This window comes from Cynocephalus volans, chromosome 11 (genome assembly GCF_027409185.1).
Source record: "Cynocephalus volans isolate mCynVol1 chromosome 11, mCynVol1.pri, whole genome shotgun sequence".
Lineage (NCBI taxonomy): Eukaryota > Metazoa > Chordata > Mammalia > Dermoptera > Cynocephalidae > Cynocephalus > Cynocephalus volans.
The window spans coordinates 96,982,630-97,010,559 of NC_084470.1; the positions used below are offsets into that span (position 1 = coordinate 96,982,630).

General features: G+C 54.9%; 3 protein-coding genes across 3 annotated transcripts in view; 2 read left to right on the forward strand and 1 right to left on the reverse strand.

The window, feature by feature from the left end:
- The first annotated feature begins 920 nt into the window (after positions 1 to 920).
- RHO (rhodopsin) lies at positions 921 to 6,005 on the forward strand. The gene is made up of 5 exons (XM_063114906.1): positions 921 to 1,281; positions 3,146 to 3,314; positions 4,495 to 4,660; positions 4,800 to 5,039; positions 5,895 to 6,005. The coding sequence occupies exons 1-5, from the start codon at positions 921 to 923 to the stop codon at positions 6,003 to 6,005; spliced, it is 1,047 nt and encodes a 348-aa protein (XP_062970976.1).
- A 7,063-nt stretch (positions 6,006 to 13,068) lies between these two features.
- On the forward strand, positions 13,069 to 20,264 carry LOC134390153 (histone H1.8). Its single transcript, XM_063113429.1, has 5 exons — positions 13,069 to 13,147; positions 16,983 to 17,224; positions 18,477 to 18,840; positions 19,644 to 19,708; positions 20,007 to 20,264. The coding sequence occupies exons 1-5, from the start codon at positions 13,069 to 13,071 to the stop codon at positions 20,262 to 20,264; spliced, it is 1,008 nt and encodes a 335-aa protein (XP_062969499.1).
- Positions 20,265 to 24,354: 4,090 nt separating this feature from the next.
- Positions 24,355 to 27,930, reverse strand: part of PLXND1 (plexin D1) — a 51,605-nt gene continuing 48,029 nt past the window's right edge. Inside the window, exons 33-36 of the mRNA XM_063113916.1 lie at positions 27,428 to 27,575; positions 26,168 to 26,308; positions 25,748 to 25,822; positions 24,355 to 25,505 (exon numbers count right to left, since the gene is read on the reverse strand). Coding sequence (XP_062969986.1) covers positions 25,389 to 25,505; positions 25,748 to 25,822; positions 26,168 to 26,308; positions 27,428 to 27,575 — 481 coding nt within the window. The 3' untranslated portion in view covers positions 24,355 to 25,388. The remainder of the gene's footprint in view (positions 25,506 to 25,747; positions 25,823 to 26,167; positions 26,309 to 27,427; positions 27,576 to 27,930) is intronic.

A 27,930-nucleotide genomic window follows, 5' to 3' on the forward strand; every position in this document is an offset into this window, starting at 1 on the left:
CCCCGAGGTCTGCCTAAGCCACTGCCCTCTGGTTAATGCTGGGTTGCTCTGCTTGGCTTCTCCCAGGAGCCCCCCTGTCTCCATGGCCTCACATGCCCCCTCCTTGGGCTGGAATTTGTTTTTCCCCACATCCAAGGCCTCTCCAGCCTATAAGCTCCCCAGGCATGGCCGTCCCTTTCTCGATCTTGGTGTCCCCAGTGTTCTGCACATAAATGTTCAATGAACGAGTGAGTGAGTGAATTCCAATTCAATGCAACAAATTGTTACTGAGCTCCCAGGTTGTGCCAGGCCGTGTGTCTGGCACAGAGAGAGCCAAAGCCAGCAGGCTGCAGCCCCTACCCTCACGAAGCTCATAATCTAGTGTCAGAGTCTGGTGACGTGATGAGCATGGAGGTGACTTGGTGAGGGACTGAGTGAGGGCAAGAGAGAAAAGCCAGAGAGCCTCTCGCTGTCTAAGAGCTTCTGGTCAGTTCAGAAAAAGTCAGCTCATCTAAGCCTAGGAAATGGGCATGGAATACGAAGGTCCCAACCACAGGCCAAGGCCACCAGCCTGAGCTGGGCAGAAATTCTGGGAGGGAGCTTCAGACAGACAAATTGAGGGCAGCCTCCTTCCCTTTCCCAGGGTCCTGAGCACCTCCCTTCCCTGACCCCAGGCTTTTTCCTGGTGTCACCTTGGCCCCTCTTAGAATCCAATTAGGCCCCCAGTTGCAGCAGTGGGGATTAATATGATTATGAACACCCCCAATCTCCCAGATGCTGATTCAGCCAGGAGCTTAGGGAGGGGAGGTCACTTTATAAGGGTCTGGGGGGGGTGGTCAGAGCCCAGAGTCGTCCAGCCAGAGCCCTGGGTGGCCGAGCTCAGGCCTCAGCAGCATCCTTGGGTCAGAGCAGCCCGCGGGGCAGCCGCAAGGGCCACAGTCATGAACGGAACGGAGGGCCCGAACTTCTATGTGCCCTTCTCCAACGCAACGGGCGTGGTGCGCAGCCCCTTCGAGTACCCGCAGTACTACCTGGCTGAGCCATGGCAGTTCTCCATGCTGGCCGCCTACATGTTCCTGCTCATCGTGCTCGGCTTCCCCATCAACTTCCTCACGCTCTACGTCACCATCCAGCACAAGAAGCTGCGCACGCCTCTCAACTACATCCTGCTCAACCTGGCGGTGGCGGATCTCTTCATGGTCTTCGGTGGCTTCACCACCACCCTCTATACCTCTCTGCATGGATACTTCGTCTTCGGGCCCACGGGATGCAACCTGGAGGGCTTCTTTGCCACCCTAGGCGGTACGAGCTGGGGTGCGGGTGGGTGGTGGGTAGGAGTTAGGGAACATGGAAGGGACAGTCCTGGGCTTGGAGATGGTGGCTGAGAGGCCCTCACCCCTCTCCTTCTCCCTCCAGCATTATCCAAAGCCCTCATTTATTCAATCAACAACCACTGTTAGCAGCAATAAACCAGGCTGCTGTGTGTTGAGGGCAGGCACGGAACACAGCGTTTATCTCATTTGGCTCTTGTACAATTTTACAGCAAGGAAACTGTTGTCCAGAGAAGTCAAGGGCCTTGCTGGGGGTCACATAGGAATTGGGGCAGAGATGAGCCACACAGATGTGGCTCCTCAGGCCATGTTCTGAACAACAAGCCCTCCGTTTCCCTGAGTGGCTGTGCTGAGTCAGACCCATGCTTGGTCCTGGGCAGAGGGTTGGACATGACAGCTCCCTGCCCTCCAGGGGCCCCCCGCCCAGGGTGGGAAGCAGATTTTCAGTTCTCCAGTCATTGGGCTTTCCCTGAGCTGGGCAATAGGCTCAGTCCCCTGCCCCCCAACCCCCGCATCTTTCTGGCTCCCTTCCTGCACACCTGGTCCTGAGTGTCCCCAGCCTCCCTCCACACATGAATGCTTTCTGTGTTGGGACCTCATCCCCCTCCGGGGCAACCCCTGGGCAACCCCTTTCTGGAGACTGTGAGCACCTTTTTTCCTCTTTGGCAGCTGGCCAGTATGGGGACCCGAACCCTTGACTTTGGTGTTGTGAGGCTGTGTTCTACCCAACTGAGCTAACCGGCCAGCCCTAACGAAGCAACCCCTTTCACAGGGAGCTTGGAAAGATGTCTTCAAATATTTTCTTTCATTTGACTAGAAAACTGACCAGGGTGCTACAGGGATAATAGAGCCCATTTAGCAGATGAGAAAACTGAGGCAGGGAAAGGGGAAGAGGCTCATCCAGGGCTGTCGCAGGGCAGGGCCCGGAGCCTCAGTCTCCTGGCTCAGATCGAGGCAAGGCTCTCTGGGACAAGAGAGACTCTAGAGGTAGTTATCACAAAGTCAGTGTGACAGAGAGAGCTCAGCACCAGCCACGGCGTTGCTCCACCTGCTTTATGCATCCAGGGTGCTGCCTGGGCGCCATTCTCAAGGAATCTCTGGCCTCACCGTGTGTTTTCAATGATCACAGATCCGCCAGCCTCTGGCGAGAAGGTGAGGGTGACACAAACAGGTGGACATGTGCCTGCAGGGCCAGTCCCAGCTTCCAACTGCTGTCCAGGAGTAACTGTTAGCAACGCTCCGTCTTACTCCCGGAAGTATCCCGGTTGGGTTGGTTAATTGCATGGCCCCATTTCCGTTGAGCTTCTTGGAGATGATATGCAGGGCAGACATCTGAATTCCATCAGTTTTCCTTCTTCTCCCTCTGGGAAAAACACACCCAACACTTCGTGACCCCTGGGACAGGGTCCCACATGCCCAGGTGTTCCATTTCTCTAGAGGGAGAGTGAGGGGAGAGCTAGGAGCTCCGGGTTTCACTGCCACCTGCACTTCCCTCCAGCAGGGAACTCTGCCCGTCACCCTGTGAAGCAGGCTCCCCACGGGGCCCCCAGTCCAGTCCTGGCCCTGGAGCCTGACTGCAGTGTCCTCAGGAGCCCAGAGCCCTAGCAGAACTAAACTTCCCCCGACTGTATGGAGTCTCTGCACTCGCTCCCTCCCTCTGGGCCTACGGTCCCTCTGTCCCACGCCCCTTCCCTCCTGCTCTCCCTCCAAGCCTCTCGGTCCAGAGGCCTCCTCAGGTCCTGCTCCTGGTCGTCTTTCCCATCTAGGAGGAGTGATCTCCTGAGACAGATAGCAGGGCCAGGTGCGTGGCGTGCTGACCGCTGACTGCCTTGCAGGTGAAATTGCGCTGTGGTCCTTGGTGGTCCTTGCCATTGAGCGCTATGTGGTGGTGTGCAAGCCCATGAGCAACTTCCGCTTCGGGGAGAACCATGCCATCATGGGCGTCGCCTTCACCTGGGTCATGGCATTGGCCTGCGCCTTCCCACCGCTCGTTGGCTGGTCCAGGTAATGGCTCTGACAGAAGGGAAGGGTCTCCAGGGGCTCTTCATAGGCCCCCCCCCCCAGGCAGGACTCAAACCTGGGGCTGTCTGGTCCCAGGCACCAACCTCAAGTGCCCCCTGCCCCAAACATCCACCCTGGCAATGCTCCCGGGGTAGGGGTTTAGGGCGGGGGGAGAGAGGAGCAGACCTTAATATTGTTATGGGGCTGGTCCCACCTCCTGAGCCCTCACATCAAGGAGAATCCAAGATGCCCCAACCTTTAACCTTGGCTGTGTCCCTAATCCTCAACTAAGCCAGGGCCAAATTCCAATCCTCTTTGGTCCAGGGCTCCGGGGGGCAGCTCCCCCTGACCTTGGGCCTCAGCACCTGGGGGATGGAGACTTCCCCTAGTTGGTGACATTGCGGCCCCTGGGACCTCGTGGTGCAGGTGGTGACATTGTGGCCCCTGGCCTACCAAGCCTCCCGGTCTTTGTCTGCAAATGGGGCTGAGAGATGGTGGGGACAGTAGTTGAGACAACCAGGTCTCTCTGCTTCCGGGAACCCCCATTCTCTCCTCCCTTTCCTCCTGTCTGTCTTCCGGGGCCCTTTTTTGCCCCTTGCTGAACTCGGCCCCTACCCACTGGCTGTTTGCCTGGGTTTTATTCTGGTTTTCTGAGGTTAGTCCAATGTCACCATCCTCAGAAATCATTGAAACACCTAAGTACATGCCCGGGGCCTCTCGTTTCCAGAAGCTGCGAAAAGATCCCTCCGATACCCCATGTGTCCATCTTTGGTCTAGAAAATACTCTTATGCTGTTGTTAGGAAGACCCCAGTTTGCACAAACTGCCTGAAACACAGAGCTGAGGGGCATTTCCCTTCTGCCTACCGAGGGCAGTGGGTCTGGTGAGGAGACGCTGGGCAGGTCAGCAGTGGCAGGAAAGTGCTGGGGCCTGGGCACTGTGGCAGGAGACGGGGCACTCTAATCTGGTGGCACAGCCTCCAGACAGACAACAGCAACACTGTTCCACAAGGCACATCTGAATCTCTGCCGATTCCATCCCCACAGTCACCCAGCCAGGCAGATGTTTTATTGCCCCCATTTTACAGAGGGGTCCAGCCACAGGGCAGGTGCATTAGCAGGGCCAGGTGTGCTGGCTGGGGCCGTCCCCAAGCCCTTCACGGGTGGGGTCTCCCTTCTCCTCAGGTACATCCCCGAGGGCATGCAGTGCTCGTGTGGGATCGACTACTACACACCCAAGCCGGAGGTCAACAACGAGTCTTTCGTCATCTATATGTTCGTGGTCCACTTCACAATCCCCATGATCATCATCTTCTTCTGCTATGGACAGCTCGTCTTCACGGTCAAGGAGGTATGGGCCGGGGGTCAGACTTGCGGCTCTGAGGGTCCAGCCCCACCCCTCCCACAGCCCAGTGTACACCCACAGCTCCCACCTGGGCCTGGCCCTGTGCTGGGTGCTGCCGTCTGGACATCGCCCTGTGTCCCTGCAGGCGGCCGCCCAGCAGCAGGAGTCAGCCACCACACAGAAGGCAGAGAAGGAGGTCACCCGCATGGTCATCATCATGGTCATCGCTTTCCTGATCTGCTGGGTGCCCTATGCCAGCGTGGCGGCCTACATCTTCACCCACCAGGGCTCCAACTTTGGCCCCATCTTCATGACCATCCCGGCATTCTTTGCCAAGACCTCCGCTATCTACAACCCTGTCATCTACATTATGATGAACAAGCAGGTGCCTGCTGCTGCGCGGGAGGGTCCGGGTCCCCCAGGCCACAGGCACTGCCTGCAAGGACAAGCCACAGCTGGGGCAGTGCAGTCAGGCTCTGCCAGGGCTACCGCAGGGGGCTCACGGGTCAGCGGCCTCATCTGGGAGCTTGTGAGAAATACAAATTCCTGGCCCCTCCCCCCACCGAACCAGAATCTCCTCCTGGGCCCAGGAACCTGCATTTCTAATAAGCCCCCCAGGTGATTCTGATATTCACTCAAGTGTGAGAGGCACTGGTCTAGATGGTTCTGGAAGCCCGCTTTCAAAGTGAAATGGTCCCAAGCCTGGAAATGGGATGGTGCCAGTCCACATAAAGCTGAATAAAAAGCTAAAAAGTCTTGTTCTGAGGGATAAAGGGGTAAAGCAGAGCTGGAACAAAGACCAGTGGTTTTTCTGTGGAATCCGGGAGTGAGAGAGGAAAACATGGTCTTTGGGGCCAGGCCTATGGGTTTAAACCCCAGCGCTGCCATTTTCTGGCTTGTGACCTCGGGCAAGTCAATTCCCTTCCCTGGGCTTCAGTTTCCTCATCCACAGAAAAGGCAAAATCCCAGACTCTCAGATTGCATGAGATCATTTGCAGAGCCCCTTAGCACACAGAGGGCACATGGAATGTCAGGGGTGACAAAGCCTCCTCGTGTCTGGTCCCTGGCATCTCCAGGTGGGGTAACGTAGGCTTAGCAAGTTCCCTCCAGAGAGCCATATTCAGGAGGGGAGGCAGCCATGCGGGCAGAGGCAGGGCAGACGGGGCGTCCCTCAAGCACGGCGGTGGCTGTGGGCACCTGCCCACAGTGGCCGTGGGTGACCTGCGCCCTTGCCTTCCAGTTCCGGAACTGCATGCTGACCACCCTGTGCTGCGGCAAGAATCCGTTTGCCGAGGAGGAGGCCTCCACCACCGTCTCCAAGACGGAGACCAGCCAGGTGGCCCCGGCCTAAGCCCTGTCAAGGACTCTGTGGCCGACTGTAGGAGTCTCCCACCCCTCACACCCACCCCCAGCCACAGCCACCCCACCAGGAGCAGCGCCTGCCGCAACGAAGTCGCACAGGCATTCTGAGTTGTTTTTGTTGTTGTTGTCGTTGTTAAAGAAAGGATTAATGAGAGAAAAGTGAGGCTCCCCGCTTGGCAGAGATGGCCTGAGAAGGGACTCTACTAGGACCCCCGATCTGGAATCCCAAGTACCCAGGGGCCGGCGGGATCTGTACCCCTCCCCCCACAACTCATCTCTCAGGGACATGGGAATTCTTGCTCTCTGGAAAAGTGTCCCAGCTTAGGGATCAGTGTCTAGCACAGAATGGGGCACACAATAGGTGCTTAATAAACGCTAGATGGGTGAAGGAAGGAATGGAGGAATGAATGAAGGGATGAAGGAGCGGGGGGAGCACACCTGTCCTCTCAGACCCCTTAGCAGCAGCACCTGACGCTAGGCTGATGACTGGAACAGGCGACTCTCCCTCCCCAGGCCTCACCTTCATCCCCCACGAAATTGAAATCCCAGATCCCTGGCCCTGCTGACATACAGCTGCGCGAAGACCAAATGAGATTGTGTGTGTGTGTGCGTGTGTGTGTGAGCACTTTGTAAATAGTACGGAGCTGTACAGATTACAGGTAATGTTATGACTAGTAGCAATTAATATAATAAATTACGATGATTATCTCCTCTTGATAGTGACCATTCTGAGACTGGGCAAGGCCCCAAGCATGCAGACAATGGGGTTTTGCCCAGCCTCAGCAGGTTTTTAAAAATTAGCCAGGCATCAAGACCAGACCAGGGCTGGGGGCTGGGAAGCAGGAGGAACAGTCACAGGAATGCAGGATGCAGTCATCAGGCCTGAGAAAACCACACTGGTGTCTGGGACATGGGACCTGAAGCCAAGGCCTGGGGTTTCATGTCCAGTGTGGAGCCCCAGGCCCAGTGCCTCCCCTTCCCAATGAGGCTTGTCAAAAGACAGGCCTTTCTCTCTGCTTCTGGAAACCACCTGCTCTCCTGCCCCAGCACCTTGGCCAGCATCTCCAGGCCAGTATGGAGCTTTTAGAAGCCATGCTTACCTGCCCACATTTAATGAAATGCCGAGTCCTTGTCTCGAAGAGCTTAGAAACAAAGAGTGGGAAATTTGGCAGGGCCCACCTTCCCTGGGGATGTTCATGGGTCCCAGTTTCCAGCGCCCTTGCCAGACCAGCCTGTCTTCAACAGCTGCTAGTGCACGCTCCATTCTGGAGAGTCTTTGCTCGGAAGCCAGTAGAAATCTGGGCATCAGAATTGAGCTACCTCGGTAACTGCCCCTCCTTCTTCACACACCAAAGCCGGAAGCTCTAGCTTTCCCCAGCTCTGCCTGGAGACTACAGCACATTGGGGCATTAAAAGCTCAGCTCTGATATTTGACATTAATGGTGGTGGTTTTCGTCATTCTCAAGCTCTTTGTCCATGGGATGGATCGAAACTGGGCAGCATCCACCTGATCCCTAGTCCTGGGAGGCTGAATTGGGCCATGGGCAGAACCAAGTAGTCCAAAACCCCCAGGGAAGAGGTGGAGGGAGCAGTCCTGGGAATGGCAAGACCCCACCTTTGGAGTCATAGAGACCCAGGTGACTGACTGGTGAAACCACAAAGCATTTTGTCACCTCTCTAAGCCTCCTTGTCTTCAAAAGGGAATCTTAAAACTGATCTTGAAGGGATTAGATGAGACTGTGGACTTTAAGTGGCCAGGCTGGCACACAACAGTGGGAGACTTTGGCAGTACCAGGCCTCAGTGCAAAGCTGGTCTTACCAGAGGCCCCATCCCCAAGGGGAACTGGATGAAAATACAGCTCCTGAGAGTTACCCCCATCCTCCATGGTGGGAAAGGGAGGCAAGAGCCCAAGATGGGAGATCCTCAGTGCCATGGTGGGCTGGGGCAGGTAAGAGCTGGGGTCTCCATCTGCCACTCTTTGCTCTGTCTCCCCAGATGCTGTCAGTCAGGATGTCTTTGGTTGCAGGTGATGCGAACACAACTCAACTGGGCTGAGGCAAAAGGGAGATGCTATTGACTCCTGTGGACAGCAGCCCATGGCTTCAGGCACAGCTGGGTGCCAGCGCTCAGATGAGATGATTAGCTGTCTCTCCCTTTCTGGCTACATTTTCATCTGTGTTGGCTTCATTCTCAGGCTGACTATTCCCAAGAGGTGGCAGAAATGGCCCCCAGCAGTTCCAGGATCAGCAAGCCCTGCAGAAAGCAAGATTCTCTTTCCCAATAGTTCCAGCAAAAGCCTTACATAGGGCTCTGATTGGCCAGGCCTGGGACATCTGATCATCCCTAAGCCCATCACCATGGCTGGGATGGGGACTCATCCTCTGATTGGCAAGGCCTAGGTCACATGCTCATCCCTGCAGCCCAAGATAGAGTCAGTGTCACATAAACCAAGAGGTGGGGAGAGGTAGGCTCCCCAAAGGAAGTCCTGGGGTGCTGTTACCAGAAGGACGAAGGCAGGAAGCCGTGTGGGCAGAACCAACCTCGGCCTGGAGGGGATGGGCTCTGTGTACATTGGTGATGGCCAGGAACATGGCTAGCCTCCTGCATCAGGGATGTGAGGGATAAGATTCCTATGGATGGTTCCAAAGTCTTCCCTCCATTTCAGATGCTGTGTTGGGCTGGGGGTGTCAGTGGACAGGACAGTGACATTTCAGCTGCCTTTCCATGCAGGCAGCCCGTCCTGGCACTCCGTAGCTCCACTTACTCAAAGAGTAGTACATTTGCCCCAGCCTCATGTCCAGGGAAAAATTTTACTCTAAAACGAGAACCTTCTGCGGTTTTTCTTGGTAGAGAGGAAAATCCCTTTACTGCCTTAATTTACAGATGATTTGACAGCTACTTACTGGGCACCTGCCATATATAAAGGGAAAGTTGCTGACTCGGGCTGTGGAAATGGTGTCCCCACCTCATCTACAGGCTCCAGGAAGCCAACAGATTTATGGAGCGCAGGTTGTATATAATCATCAGGCACCTCGACAGCTTGAGGTGCCCTCAGGGAGACAGCGGGTGCCCTTCCCAGCTGTGTGGGCAAGTCCTTGAACTGCTCTAGGCCCCTCAGCTATAAAGGAGAGAATCATCCTACTTGGTAGAACTATATAGAGAAACTAATGAGATCTTTTATATAAAGGATGCTGTGTGCAGTAGGTGCTCAATGAACATGCGTTCCCTTCTGAGAGATGTGAGCCAGGTGCAAAGGAGGCAGCCCCTGGTGCAGTGGGAGACAGACACGTGAGGAGACCACTAGAAGGGGGGCCAGGAAATGGGGAGCAAGTGTTAACGATCCCCAATATTTATTCCCTTTCCTTCTATTAGTAATATCGCCCTAAGTTCTAGCTGCCCAGCACAAGGCAGCATCTCCCAGCGTCCCTTGCACCCGTGGTGGCATGACGTGAAGGTCCAGCCATGGGAGTGTACTCAGAAGTGACGTGTGCAGCCTCCGGGGTGTGCCCTTCAGAGAATGCGAGTGCCCTCCACTCCCGCTCTCTTCCCTCCCGCTGGCTGGAATGTGTCAGCCACATGGGACCATGACAGACTCAGGACGGAGAATGCCAAAGAGCCTGGCTCTCCCATGCTGCCTTCCCAGCCCCGGGCCACTCACACTGTAAGAATTTCATGAGGGAAGGGTTTTATGGTTTCTTGTTTAAGCCACTGTTATTTTGGAGTTATAGCCAATTTCTTAACCAACACAGAGAGCTTCCAGGTTGCAACACGGGGTCTGAACTCAGAAAGATCTAGTGCAGGTCCTCTCTGAACTTCAGCTTCTTCATGTATAAACAAAATAGTGAATATAAAATATTCACATGGACATCGAATGTGGCAGCTGTTCTCATATCTACCCTGACCTCTATACATTTACTGACCTAACGTCAGGAAAGAAAAATCACGAATGTCCCGATGTCACACGGGCTAGCATTACACAAATCAGACGCTGCTTCAGAAAGTTCAGAACTGCGATCTTCAGAACTATAAGAGAGAACACATGTACGAGGACCCCATTCAGTGTTCCAGGATGGTAAAAAAGTTTCAGCAGGAGTCAAATTCCATACAGGCCTCAGTAAAAAAGTCGCAGGAGTACACGAGCGGCCTGTCCTCTCCCCAGCAATTTGACGCTCATCATGGTAATTTCCCTGTAAAAAGGCAATCCTCTAGAGGAATTTTTAGATCACGCAGCACATTTTAGAACTTCTTTCTTCTTCCCTCCAAATGCAAAACTCTGTCCTGGCACAGCCGGGAGCAGGGTTTCAGATGAAGCTCGTGGGATTGTGTGTATTGCTGAGTGTTTCTCAGTTCTTGGAAATGCCCCACAAATGTGATCAAAATTGCTGCCCCGTTCGTGCCAGCTTCCATTTGCCTCTTTGCGTCATCTCATCTCCTGATCTAGCATGGTTCCTTCCAGCAAATGGTTTGCAGGCCTCCCTCCACGCAGCCAAGCTGCACTCTGGGACTAGGACTTCCACAGCATCACAGCAATGGGTACTGAGCACCTGTGTGTGCCAGGTGCTGTGCTGGGCACAGGGGTACCACCAGGAACAAGACAGATGCAGCCCTGCCCCCACCCCTCCTTGCTCAAGGGCTAGAGATAGGCAAAGCAGATAGCACTTCAGAGTGCTAGAGGCTCCCGAGGAGCAAGTCCATGGGCTGGCAGCACCCAGAGGAGGGCCCCTGACCTTCTGGGGTCAAGGAAGTCCTTTCCGAGGTAGTGGTATCTACACCAAGGTCAAAAGGATGAGGGGACTTCTAGGCCACGTTTATCAATTAGCTTGTACTGCATGACAAACAACCCAAAATTTCGTGGCTTAAAACAACAAACCACGTGTTGTTGCCCATGACTCTGCAGATCAGCCAGGCAGTTCTGTTGATCTGGTACAAGTTGGTCAACCTTGGCTGGGCTCATTCAAGCATCTGCGGTCAGCTGGAAGGTTGGCTGGGGACTGGCTGGTCGGCCCTCTGCTGGCTGGGCGACAGGGGCCTCTCAGCATCCAGCAGGCTGGCTAGGGCTTGTTTACACGGCAGTGGGACTGGCATAACGTCACTTCCACCATATCCCATTGGTCAGAGCAAGTTACAAGGCCAGCTCAGATTCAAGGAATGTGGGAGGAACAGCAAAGTTATGTTGTGAAGGGGCATGGATATGGGCAGGGGTGGGAACTGGGGCCATTTTTGCATCAATTTAGCACACACAGAGGAAACACAGGGGCCAAGGCAAGATTGCAGCACATAGCATATTCCAGGAGCCATGGTGTGGTTGAATTGGAGGGTTCAAAGGGGAGGAAGGTTGCATGAGCAGACTGAAGAGCTTGAACTCTCACTCAAGGGCATTGGGAGCCATGACGGGTGCTGGGCAGGGCAGTGAGGCCTATTTCGCTTTCAAACACTGACGGCCACCGCCTCCCTCACCCCAGGCCTCTGGTGATTGAGAGTCCTCTGGGAAAATTCCATCTACACAAAGAAAAATGCAAGGCTGTTTTAAACCCATCCTCTCCAAATCTTATGCCCTTCTCAGAGGCAGCCACAGCTGTCAACCTGTCTGGATCCTTTCAGACCTTCCGTACCTTCACGCACACATGAGTTTTGTCCTGAGAAGTGGGAGTGTATTCCAGATACATTCTGGTTCCTTCATTTTCACTGCTGTATACTCTTCCACTGCGTGAACAGACCACTCTCCGCTTGATGGCCATTTAGGTTGTTTTGAATTTTTACTGAGATTTCAGTGGACATCCTTGTATGTCAGTGTAAATGTTTCCCTTGGGTTTATCCCTAAGGCGAAATGGCTCGTGTGGAGTGAGTCCATCTTTAGGTGCATTAGACATCGCTGAGCTGCTTTCCACGGTGGCTGCCAGGTGGCCCTCCCAGCAGCCATGCATTTCGTCATGTTCTTGACACTTGGTATTGATAGACACTTAAATATTTGTCACTCTGCTGGGTTTGAAACACAGCCTCATCCTTGTTTTAATCTACCTTGTCATTTTAAGTGGCTGTGGAGTATTCTAGAGAGTGAATAATGTGGCCAGGCTCTGGGTGGTTTGCTCAGAAGTTAGTGCCATTTGCTTGTTTGTTTGTTTTCCTTTTCAAATAGCGCAGCACTGCTTTTAGGAGAGACAAGTGGAGTGGCTGGACTCAAGGGAGTACCTTCCAAAGCAGCCGCACCCATTTATGCCTGGCAGAGGCAGCGAGGGCTGGTCCCCTGCAGCCTCGCGGACACTCCTGTCACCGTCAATGTGATGGGAAAGTAACGTTTTGTCACCATTCAATCTGAGTTTCCCTGAATGCTGAGGAGGCCATGTCTGCCCGCCTTTCTTGTGAACTGCCCATTTACATGCTTTGTCCATCTTCCGACTGGACACTGTCCTTACTTATGAAGACTTTTGCTAAGCAATTTTATTTAAAAATTGCTCCTTGGACCCTTGTAATTTCTTTCTTAAAGACAACACGAAATAAAACTAGGGCACAGGCTCTGAGAGCCTAGCTGACATCAGGAGAGGCTGTGGCCTGACCTGGGGTGTCTGCTCCAGGTAAAACCCCACCGGGCAGCCTCCAACTGCTAAGTTTTGAGAAACTGAGGCCGGCAGTGACCTGAGAACAGAAGCAATGCTGGGGCAGCCCATTACTCACCTGGTGGGATTGGAGGGCCTCGGAGTCCACCTTGCCAACTCAGGTGCCCCCAATTCCCCATCAGCATTTGCGGTCCTTGGTGGGCAGAGGGTATGGGAAGGATGGGGCGTCTCATCCCCCATCATTTCTCTGTGGAGACAGAGACCCAGAGAAGTCAAGCAACCTACCCAAAGTCACACAGGAGTGGGTGGCCGAGCCGCTCCTGTGTGGAAGGCAGGGCTGCCCTGCGCCATCCCACCCCTCCTGCCGCAGTCAGCAGCTCAGAGCCCAATCAGTGCTAATTGGAGTGGTGGGGCTGGCTGCTGGTATATAAGACCAACATGCAGGCTGCAGTCTTACGCCTGGGAGAGGGGGTCAGCCAGCTGCGTATGCCTGCCTGATGGATCCCGGCAATGCCTCAACCGCCCTGACCTCCACGGCGGCAGGGTCCTCTGGGTCCTCCGGGTCTGAAAAGCCAGGTGAGCAAAAAGGGGGTGCAGCCCCTCCCTCATCCCTGCAAGCCCATTCCCCAGGCTGTCTGGGCCCCTCCTCCTCCCACCCTCCTCGTCCTCTCCCAGCCTGGCCCCAGCACCCACCCTGGAAGCCTCTGAGTTCGACTGCCCATTTGGCAGAAGGGCTGATGCCATGGGAAGCAGGGGCTTGGTAGGGGTTGGGGGCTGAGGCCAGCCCAGCTCAGAAGATGAAGGCAAGCAGGGCCTCCCCGGCTGGAGCCCATTTCCATGGGGGGAGATGCCGGTAGTCTGGGCTGCAGCTGTAGGGCATCTAGCTAGAGAGACTAGAGCCAGGAGCATTTGATGCAGGGCTGGGCTTCCCAATTTTCAATCAACAAACGACTCAGAGATCTTCTGGGTAGACGGGTCCACTGAGGCAAACCAGACCCAGTCCATGCCTGTGAGGAGCTCCTGGTCTGATGGGAAGGCCTGTCTCATTAATAGATGCCATTTAATAATGTGGTGGTAGTAACCCAGAGAGCTGTGGAAGCCCAGAAGAGTCCACTAACCCACTATGGGAGATCAGAGAGGGCTCCCTGGAGGAGGTGACCCTTGAAGGATGGATAAGCCTCAACCAGGTCAAGTGTTCTGAGCATTTGCAAAGGCTTCTGGGTGGAGGGAGAGGTGGTCCAGGTGCCAAGGAATACAAGTGCAGAGTTGTTCATCCTAGCTTGGGAAGCCAGGGAAGATATCAAAATCAAGGTGCTTTGGGGGCCTTGAAGGATGAGTAAGAGTTTCCTGGATGACCAAAGAGAAAGGTATCCTGTGCAGACAGAGCAGCATAGGCAAAGGCACAGAGGCCACCATGCTGCTAAAGCATCTGGGCAGCTACGAGTCTTCCTCTTGGCTTGGGTAGAGTTGGCAGGAATAGTAGGGAGGGGGAAGGGCTGATCAGATGGAGCCTCCAAGGCCATCTGCAGGTGGTTGACTCATATGGAAGGCAATGAGGAGTCACGGCAGTTTACAGCAGAGAGGTGAGGGCGGTGAGATGTGATGGGGAGAGAGATTGGAAGGGGAGAGAGGCGGCGGGAGGAGGCAGGGACTGTGGGGATGGAGAGAAGCCAGAATGCAGGGAGAAAAGCCTGTGGAGAGGCGTGGAGTAGATGTGGGTGGGGAGGGGAGGTCCAGGATGGCCCCTGGGTTCTTGTTTGGATGTCCAAGCAGGTATGGGGAGGGGGCACGTCATTCCTGGGAGAGAGAAGATGGAGGGCAGGTTTGGGAGAGGTGTGAGTTCTATTCTGGACATCCTCGTATACCACGGGCCTAATGATGGGCTGGGAGAAAGGCCTGGGGAAGACCCTTGGGGGTGTCTTGCTGGAAGAGGGCATGGTTTGGGGGAGGCAGAAGAGGGGTTGGAGCTACTGCCTGAGGTCAGGCTGGAGGACCCCTTGGGAAACCCTGTAACGCTGTGGCTGGGAGGGCTCAGACCTCTTTAGAGGCCCCCATCCCCACCATACAGATGCGAAGACTGAGGCTCCCAAGGTTCCAGGGTTGACTGAGCCAGGACTCCACTGACTCACAGCCTTCGGCCCCAAAATGAATATTCCCAGATACTAGGCTCTTCTGGCCAGGAGACAGGAGGGGTTGAATTGTATTAGGCCTCCTTACACTAGATCTAGAGTTTCAGGTGGGTTTTTTCCCTACTTTAAAATTTGGTATGTTTTTTTTTTTAATATATAGTAGCCAACTGATTCCTTTTTTTTGTCTTTAAAGTTAGTTAATTGGTGAGAAATCAACATTTCCAATCATCACATTTAAATCCTGTCTCATTTAAATCCCTTCTAAGCACCCCATGGTGAATGACAATTTCTCATGCTCCCTGTCCCTTGATCCTATTCTCATTTGCAACTTTAAAAAATAACAGCTTGAGAGACGACTCACATACCATACAACTGGCTCATTTAAAGGGGACAGTGACTTTTACCGTATTCACAAGGTTGTGTATCCATCTCCACAATTAATTTCAGGATATTTTCATCACCTCAAAATGAAAACCTGTCACCGTCAGCAGTCACTCTCCATTCCCCTCCTCCAAACTCCAGCCTCTAGAAACTACTAACTACTTTCTGCATCTAAGGATTTGCCTATTCTGGTCATTTTATATAAATGGAATTGTACAGTATGTGGCTTTCTGTGACTGGCTGCTTTCACTTAGCATGTTTTTAGGGCCCATACATTTCATAGAATGTATCAGTACTTCATTCCTTTTTATGGCTTGATAGAGTTTGGATGTGTTGTCCCCCCCAAAACTCATGTGGAAATCTAATCCCCAATGTGGCTCTGTTGGGAGCTGTTTGGGTCATGGGGGCGGATCCCTCATGAATGGATTAATGCTCTCCCTGGGGGAGGGGGGATTAATGAGTAAGTTCTCGCTCTGTTAGTTCCCGTGAGAGCTGGTTGTTTAAAAGACCCTGGCACCTCCTCTCTCTCCCTCTTGCTTCCTCTCGCCATGTGATCTGTTTATACCTGTCAGCTGCCTGCCACTTTCCTCCATGAGTAGAAGCAGCCTGAGGCCTACATGAGATACAGCTGTCCCAGAATCATGAGCCAAATAAACCTCTGTTCTTTAGAAATTACCCAGTTTTGGGTATTCTGTTATAGCAACACAAAACGGACTACTAGTACATGGCTGAATAATATTCCATTGCATGTATGAGGGTCCTTCAAAAAGTTCGTGGAAAAACAGAATTGAAAGATAATGTGAGTCTTTCCATGAGCTTTTTGAAGTGCCCTCATATATCTCACATTTTGTTTACCCATTGCTCCATCATTCATCATGGACGTTGAGTTGTTTCTATTTTGGGTTATTATGGATAATGCTGCTATGAACATTCATACACAAGTGTTTGTGTGGACACCTGTTTTCATTTCTCTTGGGTATACACCTAGGAGTGGGATTCTTTTTATTATGTAACTTATTATTATGAAAACTTTCAAATGAGTTCTAAAGTGGATCACAGGATGGTATGTGAGTCTCCTCCCCCGTACCTGTCACCCAATTCAATGTCATCAGCTCCTGGCTACTCTTGTTTTGTCTGCTGGCCTATTTTGAAGCAAATGCCTGGCATCAGTTCATTTGTAAATAGTCCAGTATTTATCTTTAACAGATGAGGGTCCTTTTTAAAAAGAAAAAAAAATTCATACCATTGGCACACCTGAAACAACAAGTACCCTCCTTAATATCATTCAGTATTTCCTTCCAGCAGTTGCATCCATCTGGTTTCTTTCTTTTTCCCCAGTTGGCTTGTTCAAGTTTTGCTCTGCGTCTGAGCAGAGACTCCTGTTGTGTTTGCATGAGAAGTCTCCTAAGCATCTTTCATCTGTAGGGAGCCCCTCCTACTTTCTCTTTTTCTCGTTTTTTGTTTTGTTTTTTTGGCAGCTAGCCAGTTGGGGATCTGAACCCGTGGCCTTGGTGTCATTAAGGCTGGCTCTGACCCCCTGAGCTAGCCGGCAGCCCTTTGCCTTGTTGATTGGTAGAAGAAGCCAGGCTGTGCACCCCAGAGTGCCCTCAGTCTGATCTCACCCCTGTGGCCACCTCACAGAGCCTTCTGAAGTCCTATATACTGGTTAGATCTAGACAGTCGACCCGATTTAGGTCTGTTTTTAAAAGGAATGTTTACTTCGTTAAAAGAGAGAGACTCAACAGGCCTCACCAGGGATGGTGACCATCGGGAGCCCCCAGGCAGGGGTCAGTGGCTCAGATAGGGAAAGAGGTGTGTTCAAGCCCCATGCCTGGCCCACGTGAGTCCTTTGGCCTGAGGGTGGCCTGGGCTCTGGGTGGCGTCCAACTGTCCTCCCGCAGGCCTGGGGCGGCGGCGCCACCCGCCGGTGCTGCGCATGGTGCTGGAGGCACTGCGCGCAGGGGAGCAGCGACAGGGCACGTCGGTGGCCGCCATCAAGCTCTACGTGCTGCACAAGTACCCAACAGTGGACACTGGCCGCTTCAGGCACCTGCTCAAGCAGGCGCTGGCCTCCGGCGTGCGCCAGGGCCTCCTCGTCAGGCCCGCCAACTCCAAGGCCAGAGGCGCCACCGGCAGCTTCAAGGTGAGGCCTGCAGAGGGCAGTTGCCAGCCTGCGGGAGGACAGCCCCAAGGATGATGGGGTCCTGCTCGCCTCTGCCCTGGATGTCCCCACTCCTGCCACCCCCCTGCCCTCTCTTCCTGTTCTGGCCCTCACGTCTCAACTGGGACACCCTCTGTCATCTGTGTCCTGTCTGAGCTTCCACCTGCCCGGGTCACCCTGTTGGTGTCCATCTTCATCCCTGTTGGGATGTTTTCAGAGACCAGGGGTTGTGTCAGCGTGTTCACTTCTGGGTCCCGGGCGCCCAGCCCCGTCCTGCATCCCTCACCACAGCACTGGGGTCTGCTCCCCACTCTCTCTGGCTGCAAACCCAGGGCAAGTGCCGGCAGCTCCCCGAGCAGCCACGTCCTCCCCTTTCACAGGGGAGGGTCCCATCCTGGTAAGGAGTCTCCGAGGGAGGGGACTTGTTCAGGGCGGATCATCCAGAGCTGAGGGCAGATTTGGGATAAAATTGAACCCCAGCATCGGGATTGCCATCAGCCACCAGGAAAATCTCAGGGGCCCCGACACTGGATCTGTGTTATTGCTGTACCCAGCATCTTGCCTAACTCTGACAGTTGCTCTGATAATTGCCGTGGAACACTGTGGAACATTCTCAGCCTTCCATGTGCCGGTCCCTATGGTTACCAGGTGACTGACCACAGGAAGTCCCACCCTTGTGGAACTCCTGGGTGTGGGTCAGAGTTTGCAGTCTAAGCCATGGCAAGGCCAGGTGGATAGGGCAGGGGGAAGGGGAGGAGCAAGGGTCACTGGAGGAGCCCTCACATGCCCCTGACACAACCTCTGTGATGGTCCCCATTGCATAGATGAGAAGACTGAGGCCAGTGGGGGGAAGAGAAGCTGGGCTAAGTTGCACAGCTGGAGAGGGCTGGAGAAAGTTGTGAGGTCAGAGCTATCTGACCTAGAAGCCTGCTGGGCATCAAGGGCAGAGGTGGGGTTCTGCGGGGGGCATGGAGATGTGATGCAGGGCTGGAGGTGGGAGGAGAGGGAGGTGGAATCCACAGGAAAGCATGGGGTGGGGGGTGGTCAAGGACAGGGGTGGAAGGAGATGCCGGGCATGTAGGAGCGGGTGGTGTGTCCTCTCCCCCCACCCCTGACCTCCGTCTTAGCCCTCCACTTGGAACAGGGCCTCCTTCTCAGAGTCTTGTGGAGGGTGTAGGGGCATGGGACACCCAGAACCCCCACTCTCAATCCCCCTCATGCTCTCCTCCTCCAGTTAGTTCCCAAACACAAGAGGGCAATCCAGTCCAGGAAGAAGCCTACCCCGATGGCCCCCAGGAGAGCCGGTGAGGCCAAAGAGAAGGCTCCCAAGAAACCAAGTAAGACAATGAAGGACACTTCCGACTTGGGCAAGGTGGAGAAAGTAGCCAAGAAGCCGGGAGAGGTGAGGAAGGCTCCTCCCAAGCCAGGCGCAGCCAGGGAGAAGGCCTTCCAGAAAGGCAGCAAGGCCAAGAACATCGAGGCAAAACTGGGTGAGGCTAGGAAGGGTCCCCCAAAACTGGACAAGGCCACGCAGGCCCCTTCCAGGGCCAACGGGCTCAGCAGGAAGCCAAAGGTCAAAGGCAGCAGGAGCAGCCGAGGTGGGTGTTTGACCGCAGTGAGATGAGGGCGTGGGGACAGTGGTTTCCAGCAGCCATTGGGGTGGTGGGATGCAGGGTCCAGCTCTGGGGAGGGGTTTCCTTATTTAGTCAATGTGCTCTGGGCCTTGGCTTGACCTGGAGAGACAGAGAAGGCGCAGTAGCTGGTGGGAGGAAGGGGACAGACATTTCAAGGGTTATAATGGGGAAGCAGAGAGGCCCCATGACCCCTGAGAGACCAGGGTTCAGGGAAGGCTTCTTGGAGGAGGTGTCCCTGGCAGAAGAACAGCCTGTACAAAGGCCTGGAGGCATCAAGAAGGTGGAGCTTTTGAGAAACTGCAGATAGTCTGTGTCTCTGAAGTGTCAGGAGGCAGACGCAGGAGGAGGAGCTGTGGAGGGCAGCCAGGAGTCTGGGCTTTATGTAGAGGACGATGAGGAGCCATGGAAGGATTCTGACAGGGAGCAGCTGGGCTCAGAGTTAGTCTCAAATGTATCCTGGCTGCCCTGTGGGAGATGAACTAAAGGCGAGGCCAACAGACCGTCAGGAGCCTGTGAGGTCGGCAGCTGTGGAGCAGGGGGTCTGCCCCGGTGCTTTCCAGTGAATCCTCCAACTGCGCCGTGAGGCAGACGCTGTTAGCCCCAGTTTGCAGACTAGGGCGCCGAGGCTCAGAGTGGCTAAACTTATCGCAGGTGACACAGTGTCTGAGGGAGGACTGAGGTTCTGGAGCCCTTGAACCTTCCAGCCCCACCAGCAGCTCCTCCTGAAATGAGTCCTTTCCGTGTCCCCCTCCCCCTCCAACTTCCAGGAGCTGCTGAGGCCCACGGGAAAACCAAGGCTGGCAGCAAGAGTTCAAAACCCACAGCCAACAAGGTGAGTGCCTGCGTCTGTCTCCCCACCCTGGACAGGCCAGAGCTCAGATGTCCCACACCCAGGGGAAGGGGAGTAAATTGCTTTTCCTACAAAGGCAGTCCACCTCTCCTTTCTGGCCCTCCGGCACCTCTCGGGGGTTGCCATCGCCATATTACAGATAAGGGACTGAGGCTTGGAGAGGTGGTGTCATTTGTCCAAGCCCAGCCAGAGGCGGGAATTCAACCCTGCAAATGTGGCTCTGAGCTGTGTGCCGTGCCCTGCCCAGCTGTCTCCTTGTTCCTGGTTTACTTTCTTATAGGTCAAGAATGGTGCTGCTTCCCCAACCAAAAAGAAGATGGGGGCCCAGGCCCTGGCCCCTAAAGGGGCAGCTGCCCTGGGGGCCGAGGAGGGGCCAAAAGCCAGGGGAGCTGCTCCTGCTAAGGGCAGTGAGGCCAAGGTGGCGCCTGCACAGCTGGCCAGGAAGACAGAGGCCCCCAAGGGCTGGAGAAGGCCTGGGCTGCCCACGAAGGCCTTGTCATCCAAGGTGTCCAGCAAGAAGGCCAAAGCTGAGATCTAGAGGCTGGGTGGAGAGAGACCGAGATTCTGCTTGAGTTTTTATTCCCCCCAAACCATCACTCTATTTAATTGTAACCTACTTATCAATAAAGACTTTTTTTCTTCACAAACTGGTGTGGGCAGAGGCCGAGGTTCAGGGATTTGGCCATTTGGTCCCTCATAAACTTCCGCTGAGCGTCTACTGCTTACCTGGCCAGTGCTGGGGCCCAGAGGGGGCTCCCGCCCTGGGGGACACAGACTTTACAAGGTGAGGGGCTGGGGCCCAGGTGCCTGGCCACAGAGGGGGGCACAGGAGGGGTGTTTAACCCAGCCCTGAGATCTGAGGCTGCTTCTGGGAGGAGGTGGCTGGAAGGTGTGGTTGGAGGAGCGGGATTCGTGGCTTTGAGAGGAGCCTGGGGGGAAGGCACGAGCCATTGGGCAGTGGGGGATGGGGCAGGAAGGCCCCGGGCAGCAGTAGACTTCTCCTTGGGGGCAGTGGGGAGTTGGGAAGGGTTGTAGGTGGAAGGGGGGGCGACTGCTGTGGTGTGTGTTTAGAAAGGGCCCTCTGGTCTGTGATGCCTCTTAGGTCCTCGATCCCTTCCTTTCTGCAGCCAGTCCACAACTAGTTAGCGAGCACAGCCGTGAGCTGGGCCTGGCTGCAGTCAACGAGCCTCCAGTCCAGAGGGGACAGACAGCTCTGTGCCCCAGCGGGTGCCTGTGTGCTGCAGGAGAAGCAGGGTAGGGCTTCAGAGGGGCAGGTGCAGCTAGCTGCTGTCATAGATAGGGTGGGGAGACGTCTCTGAGGAAAGGACATCACAGCAGGGATCCGTGTCTGTAGGGGAGGAGCACTCCAGCCAGAAGGAAGAGAAGGTGCAAAAGCCCTGAGGTGGAACGTGCTGGAAAGGCTCAAGGAGGTGTGGAAAGGCCCGTGTGGCTGGAATTCAATGAGAGGAGGACAGTTGTGGGAGATGAGGTCTGCAGTGCTTTGAAAACCTCTGTGACATCCTCCCACAGAGAAGTGGAGTCTGTGTCCCTGCCCTTGAATCTGGACTCTGTGATTGCTTGACCAGCAGGATACAGTGACATTAACACCATGACCATCTCTGGGCCCTGCCTTAAAAGACTTGCAGCTTCTACTTCTTGTGTTTTGGGTTTTGTTGTCTTGCTTTTGATACTCCCTCTTTGACCTTAGCCACCATTCCGTGGGGAAGCCCAAGCAGCTTGTAGAGAGGAATCGAGGCTCCCCTATTTTCAGCCCCAGCTGAGCTCTCTGACCAGCCAGCACCAATTTGCCACCATATGAATGCACCATCATGGAATTGGGTCATCCAGCCCTCCTCAAGCTGCCCCAGCTGACACCTCGTGGAATGGGGACGAGGCTTCCCTGCCAAGCCCTGCCTCAATTGCAGGTTCATGAACAAAATTAGTGATTGCTGTTGTAAGCTGCCGTGTGTCGGGGTGGTCTGCTCTGCAGCAGCAGAGAAGCAGAACGTGGGCTGCAGGGCAGATAAGGGCTAGACCAGGAAGGACCTTGTAAGCCAAGGGTAAGCACTTTGTTTTTGTTTTGTTTTAAAGATGACCGGTAAGGGGATCTTAACCCTTGGCTTGGTGTTTCCAGCACCACGCTCAGCTGGTGAGCTAACCAGCCATCCCTATATAGGATCCGAACCCATGGCCTTGGTGTTATCAGCACCTCACTCTCCTGAGTGTGAGCCATGGGCCGGCCCAAGGGGTAAGCACTTTGGGTTTTACTTTGTCATAAGGATCCATTGGAGGACAGCAGGCAGGATGGTGACTACAGGGGGATGTGGGCAGAGGCAGGGAGGCCCGTGAGGAGGCTCCTGCCACAGTCAAGGTGAGGGAGACTGGTGGCCAGGACAGTGGCTGTGGAGGGAAGAGGCTGGAAGTGGTGGGTTCAGGGTAGACATGAAGGTGGGGTGCATGGGATTTGCCAATAGATTGGATGTAGAAAGGGATCGAGGGTAAGCCCACAGCTTGGGGTGTTGACAGCCAGGTGATTGCACAGTGACCATTTCTTGAGGTGAGGACCCAGCATGGGCGGGAGGATGCCAAGATGGTCCAATGGGAGATGACAGCTGAGCTGGGGGAAGTGGGGAGACGGAAGGGGTGACTTTGAAGGGAGGTAGAGGTAAACTGGATGGGACTTGGGAAGGGGGCAGATGGGACACAAAGGGAAACTGAGGCTGCCCAGCATGGGGCATCACACTGCTCCCTTCTGCCCTCGCTCCATCGCCCCACACTCTCTTCCAGAATCCTACACGAGGCTTTGTCTAGATGTGCCTAGTGTCCCTCGGATATCTGTGACGTGGCTGCGGCAGAGCCCTGAGGAGCACCGAATGGATGGCGGGGGCTGGGCAGCCTCTGCTCCTCCGTGGAGAGGCCTGGGCCTGGGCAGCACCTCCGACAGGCTGGCAGGGGGCAAGTCACCTCCCTTATCTGCAATGGTTTCTCCCCTTTTGAAAGGAGTTTAGCTTGACAGTGCTGCATCAGGGGTCCGCACCCTCCTGTGAGCCTCAGAAAGAGGGTCCAGACCCCCTTCAAGCTCACAGCTGCCGGGCAGGTCTTCAGGGCCCCAGAAGACTGTAAATGGTTTGAGGAAGTTGGCCACTTTCTGTGCTGAGAAGTGACCCCAGAAACTAGAGATTTCTTCCATTTGCAAACGCATTTCTAAATTTCAAGAAGGAGTTGCATGTTAATCAGACAGTAAGACAGGCTGTGGAATATTTAATGACACAGAAAGATGTTACTGACATATTGTTGCGGGGGGCGGGAATCAGGTTGCAAAATGGCACGTACACCCCGATCCTGATTTTTGCTCCTTGGCCCCCTCCCCTGCAAGCCCACCGTCAGGGGCAGCATGCTCCCCAGTAGCCACGGGGCCAGGGCAGCTCTCATTTTCCCGTGCATCGTGCTCCTGCGTTTCTCCGGGAAACACATATTCATTGGAGCATCCCACCCTCCCCCTCGGAAAAAAAAAAAAGACAGAACCGCTATCAACTGTGCTGATAACTTAAATTAGAAAATCTGCTGCTTAATAAAAAGGAATCAATGCTCAGAATAGAAAATTTGAAAGATAAAAGAATCTCTCTCCACCCAGAAGCCATTACAGGAAAAAACTATTTTTAAAGCAAAAGATTGTTTACTTTTCTCCTCACTTTTCTGTTCTCATTAATTCTAGAACTGGTATTTGTGGGATTTTGTTTAAATTTTATGAATTTCTTTTGTCCTAGTTCTTACTTTTGATAAATGTATGTTAACTGTTTTTCCTTCACAAGGGAAAAAATTAACTGGAGTTGCAGTTCATTGGCAGGGGGCTCTCTGGTGACCTTTTCCTGGGGGTGATGAACCTTCCCCAGCCTGGCCCAGATCTGGAGGGAGGCTGCGGGGCTGGGGGGTGGTGTTTGCTGAGCCCAGGTCAGGTTAAGTGTCCTTGCGGGCCATGGTCAGGAACGGCCTGCCCTGCTGGGAGAGAGCCCAGGGCTAACCTGGCTCCGAGGAGACTGCCTCTGTTCCCTTCAAGATCCATGAGAAAGGCCGGGTAAGTGCGTAAATGCCAGCTCCCTGTCCAGGGTGGTTGCATCTGACCTCCTCACATGTTCTGGGGGCTGCTGTGGAGACTCCAGCCTGCAGGAAGCAGGGGACAGAGGAACGAGGGGCCCATGCAACCTGCTTCCCATTTTGCTCCTCCCCGGCTTCATGGCCTTAGGAAACTCCTCAACCTTGCCGAGACTCAGTTTCTACATCTGTAAAATGGGGACAATACTACTACACTCCTCATAGGTGTGTTATAAAGATGAGTAAGTCAGGAGCACACAACAGGGGTGACATCTTCCTGGAGGTCCCATGAGTGCCCCCAGAGACCAAGGAACGACAGCTTAGGGCTAGGCCCATGCAAGCACACTGCCTGCAGTATCTCATCTCATCTTCCCGCCTCTGCCTGCCTCCCCAGAAGCTGAGGCAGGGATCTGCCCACACCTTAGTACAGGGCTGAGGCAGGAATGGAAGCCAGGCTCCCAAAGACCCCTATTTTCCCCCGCCCCCAGCCATCCCAGGACAAAGGCTGGAGCCCACAGTAGGTTTTTCATCAAGCTTTTATTATAAAGGAGGTTCCAGAGAGTCCCAGTCACCCCCTCCAGCCCCTTAGGCTCTGAGCCAGTCCCAGCACTGGCTGGGCCTGCTGCAAGGGGCTGACGGGAACGGGATGGGTGGTTTTCTTGGGGTGTGAGGGGGGTCTCTGCCAGGCTTGCCCGTTCTCCGGAACAGTCGTTTCCAGTGTCACACTGGGAGCCCCTCTGCACAAGCGGCAGCTATTCACAGTTGGCGCGTGATAAGTTTTTAGTATATAAAAGCTTTTTTTAAAAAAAACAAAAAACAAAAAGTGGTGCTATCTTTAGAAACACTTCCAGCAAGATCGAGTAGCCCAGCTACAGCCTCGGTGCATCTTGACCTCCTCCTTTCTCTGGAGACCAGGAACTCCTCGCACCTGTCCCCTGTTCCCAGCCCTCCCCTGCTCCTGGAGAAGCCCACAGAGCCTCCCGCAGGCAGTGGGCAATGCCTACTCTGCCAACAGCCACTTGAGCAACAAAATCTAACACTGCTTAAAACAGTCTGTGGCCAGGGTCCTCTTTGGGTGAGGAAAAATGAGACAACTTTTTGGTGGCTGAAGCAGAAACCAGTCGAGGGCTAGTCCAGTAGGCCTCCCCTCCTCCGCCAGTCTGGATGAGGTAGTGTTTCTGGGCTGCAGCCTCTGGGCCAGGTGGCCTCTGGGATCCGTGCTGGGCCGCCTGGTGGGGCGGGGCTCTCTCAGCAGCTGGAGTGGGTGGGCACAGTCCAGGCTGTGCTGGGTGGACAGTGGGGAGACTTACCAGGGACTGGCGGCGCAACCCAAGATCCCAACCCCAGAGACTGGTGTGGGGGCAGGTGGGAGGGGATGGAGGTGCCCAAGGGGCCGGCGCCGGGCTCCTCTGCTTGGCTCAGAGGGACCCCTCATCCTCCCTTCACCCCCCGCTGTCTCTGCTCAGTGTTTTCCAGCCTGACTCAGAGGCACGGGAGTAGAGTGAAGTTGAGCCCCGGGTGGGCGTGCAGTCCCCCCCAGCAGCAGCTCCGACAGGCTCTTCTCTGCACCTCAGGCCTCGCTGTAGCACTCGTAGATGTTGTCTTCCATCAGAGCCACCACCTGCTCAAACTTGTGCTGCAGCTGCGTCCTCCGGGCCGTGGGGTTGGCCTCCAGGGCAGTCATAATCTGAGGGGAAAGCTGCGGGGTTAGCCAGGCTACAGCTCAGGGGTCCCCGCCTCAGGCCTTAGGGGAGAACACACGGCCAGATGTCCACCACTGGTGACCGGCCCTGAAATGCACACGTCCCTGCATGTGAGTGCTGGAGCAGAAGCTCGCCTGGGCTTCCTGAGCAGAACAGAGGCGGGCAGGGCAGAAACGGGGTACGCTGCGGCCCTTAGGGCAGGTGCCTCACCCTGAGGGGTACTCACCTGCGGGCGATACCTCTTGGCGTATTTATAAATCTCTGCCATGGCCACGTTGGTATTGAACTCATTCTGGTATTTCTATGAAGAATGAGAAGGCAGGAAGGGAGAGGGGTGGTTAACCCCATTGTCAAAACAGGACCCAGCATGTGGATGAAGACGCCTTCGATGACCCCGAATCCCACTCTCCTCTCCACCCGGGTCATACTCTCCTGCCCCCACCCCCAGGATCCGGGGTAAATGCGCCATTGACGTCGCAGGTGAGCAAGAGGGAAGCAGGGGCCACCCTGAAATGCCCTCCGTGTCCCCACTCTGGCCTGTCAGGGCAGCGATCCAAGGGTCCTGGCCTCTCTCAGCCTGAGGCCCAGGAGACCCCTGGACCGTCCGCTGCCCCTGCAGCCCACCCGGCGCCCCCCGAGCCCACACCCGTGACTCCTCGGCCAGGTGGGCATTCATCTCCTGCTCGCTGAGCGGTGTCATGTCCTGGATCTGCTTGTAGTAGCGCTGCACGATCTTCCGGTACTCAGGAATCTCCTTGGCATAGAGGAGCTTGTTGGTTGGTGAATCCTGGGCAGAGAGGAGGGAGGACTTAGACAGAGGGTGCAGAATGTATGGATTCCATCTTTCTCCAGATGAGCTCTCTCATCCCTCCTGCCACATGAAGGGCCTCATTGCACCATCAAGATCATCTCAGCCCTGTCACTGAAAGTCCCAGGGCCTCCTGTCTCCCCTCCCTCTGCCACCTCTGACATCAAACCCTCGTGCTCCTTTCCACAGGCCTGTCAGGGTGATGACCTGCAGGGAGACCTACTTCTTCCAGAGGAAGACGGTCGCACACAGCATGTTCTGCTTACATCCTAGTTAGGGCTGTGGGTCTTGGTGGCTATTATTTCTGGAAGCCTGACTGCAGGCTCAGAGGAGTATTGCCCACCACATGCTTCCAGTGCCTGAAAGCAGAAAATGCCAAGCACACTCCCACTTCTTTGTCACGGACGTCCTGCCTTCTGAGACGGTACGTGAGAAGTGATGGCATTTTCTCTCTCTCGTGGCATATCTCTGAAATTCATGGCTAAATGCAGGGGCAGACACTGCCCTGCCCCATCCTGCAGTGCCAGCTCTAACCGCACAAGCTCGCCAGCGCTCACAGCAACCAGCGCTCTCTCCTGTCTCCCTGCCTTTGCCCATGCTATGCCCCCCACCTGGAAGACCCTTCCTCTTGTCTCCACCCTCTAAAGCCAGCCAGCTGGATCCTCTTCCCTCAGACAGATGCCTCATGTGTCTCCCTCCTGTGTGTATTGCAGAAGTCCTGGTCACCTGTTTCCCTCTCTGTCCACCCCTTCACTGAATACCTGCTCAAATGGCTCTTGACCTTCAGGGGCTGCTGTCTGGAGCCTGACCTGAGTCTCAGACTATGTGTGCCTGACCCCGCAGGTTGCCCACATTCATGCTGGCTTCCCCATGCCTGGCTCTATGGTCCACATGCTCAGGGTTGGTACCAGGCACCCCTGAGGCAGGTGCAGCTGGTCTATAGTGATACAAAGTTTCTCTTGTAGGTGCCAGTTTCTGGCTGTCTTTCCCCATCTGAATGACTTATTCATTCCACATCCTCCTCCCAGAAAGATCTCTCTGAGGTCACCTGACATTGGCACCCCCCTCCAGCCTGGCCTGCCCCCAAGAGCAGCTGACCTTGCCCAGCTGCAGGTCAGAGATGGAGCAGGCATCGATGAAGGCCTGCGCGATGACCGACAGGCAGGCGTCGATGTGGTCTGTCTTTTCGATGTCAAAGACAAACTGGGGGTTTTTCAGGATGTTCACCCAGAACCTGAGAGGAAGGCTGTAGGGTGGGGATGACGGAGGCAGTATGAGTCCACGCCGAGGGAGGGGCAGGACAGGTGTAGTCCCTGGGGGGCTGGTGGAGGGAGGCCGACAGCCTGAAGGACAGAGCTGCCTTTGCCCCCCAGGGGCCGGTGCAGCCTGCTCACAAGGTAACCTTTGGGAACCTCCGTTTGCTCATCACTGGCCATCTGGGGCGGAAGAGTGGCCAAGAGCTGGGCTTCCTGCTGGACCGGGGGCCGGGGTTGCAGGGCCTGGCTGTCCACCCTCACTCTGCCCCCGCCCCCAACAGGGCTGCCTCAGCTCGCACCAGGGAGCCTCAAGCCAGGTCCTGGTTCTCATTAGAATCCCCCTCC

What these genes read in the sequence shown, in the direction of transcription:
- RHO (XM_063114906.1), top strand. Translation starts at nt 921, where the DNA reads ATGAACGGAACGGAGGGCCCGAACTTCTATGTGCCCTTCTCCAACGCA. An exon ending in CTTCTTTGCCACCCTAGGCG is followed by an intron (nt 1,282 to 3,145) that starts GTACGAGCTGGG and finishes ACTGCCTTGCAG; the next exon opens with GTGAAATTGCGCTGTGGTCC. An exon ending in ACATTATGATGAACAAGCAG is followed by an intron (nt 5,040 to 5,894) that starts GTGCCTGCTGCT and finishes CTTGCCTTCCAG; the next exon opens with TTCCGGAACTGCATGCTGAC.
- LOC134390153 (XM_063113429.1), top strand. Translation starts at nt 13,069, where the DNA reads ATGGATCCCGGCAATGCCTCAACCGCCCTGACCTCCACGGCGGCAGGG. An exon ending in CTCCGGGTCTGAAAAGCCAG is followed by an intron (nt 13,148 to 16,982) that starts GTGAGCAAAAAG and finishes GTCCTCCCGCAG; the next exon opens with GCCTGGGGCGGCGGCGCCAC. An exon ending in GCGCCACCGGCAGCTTCAAG is followed by an intron (nt 17,225 to 18,476) that starts GTGAGGCCTGCA and finishes CTCCTCCTCCAG; the next exon opens with TTAGTTCCCAAACACAAGAG.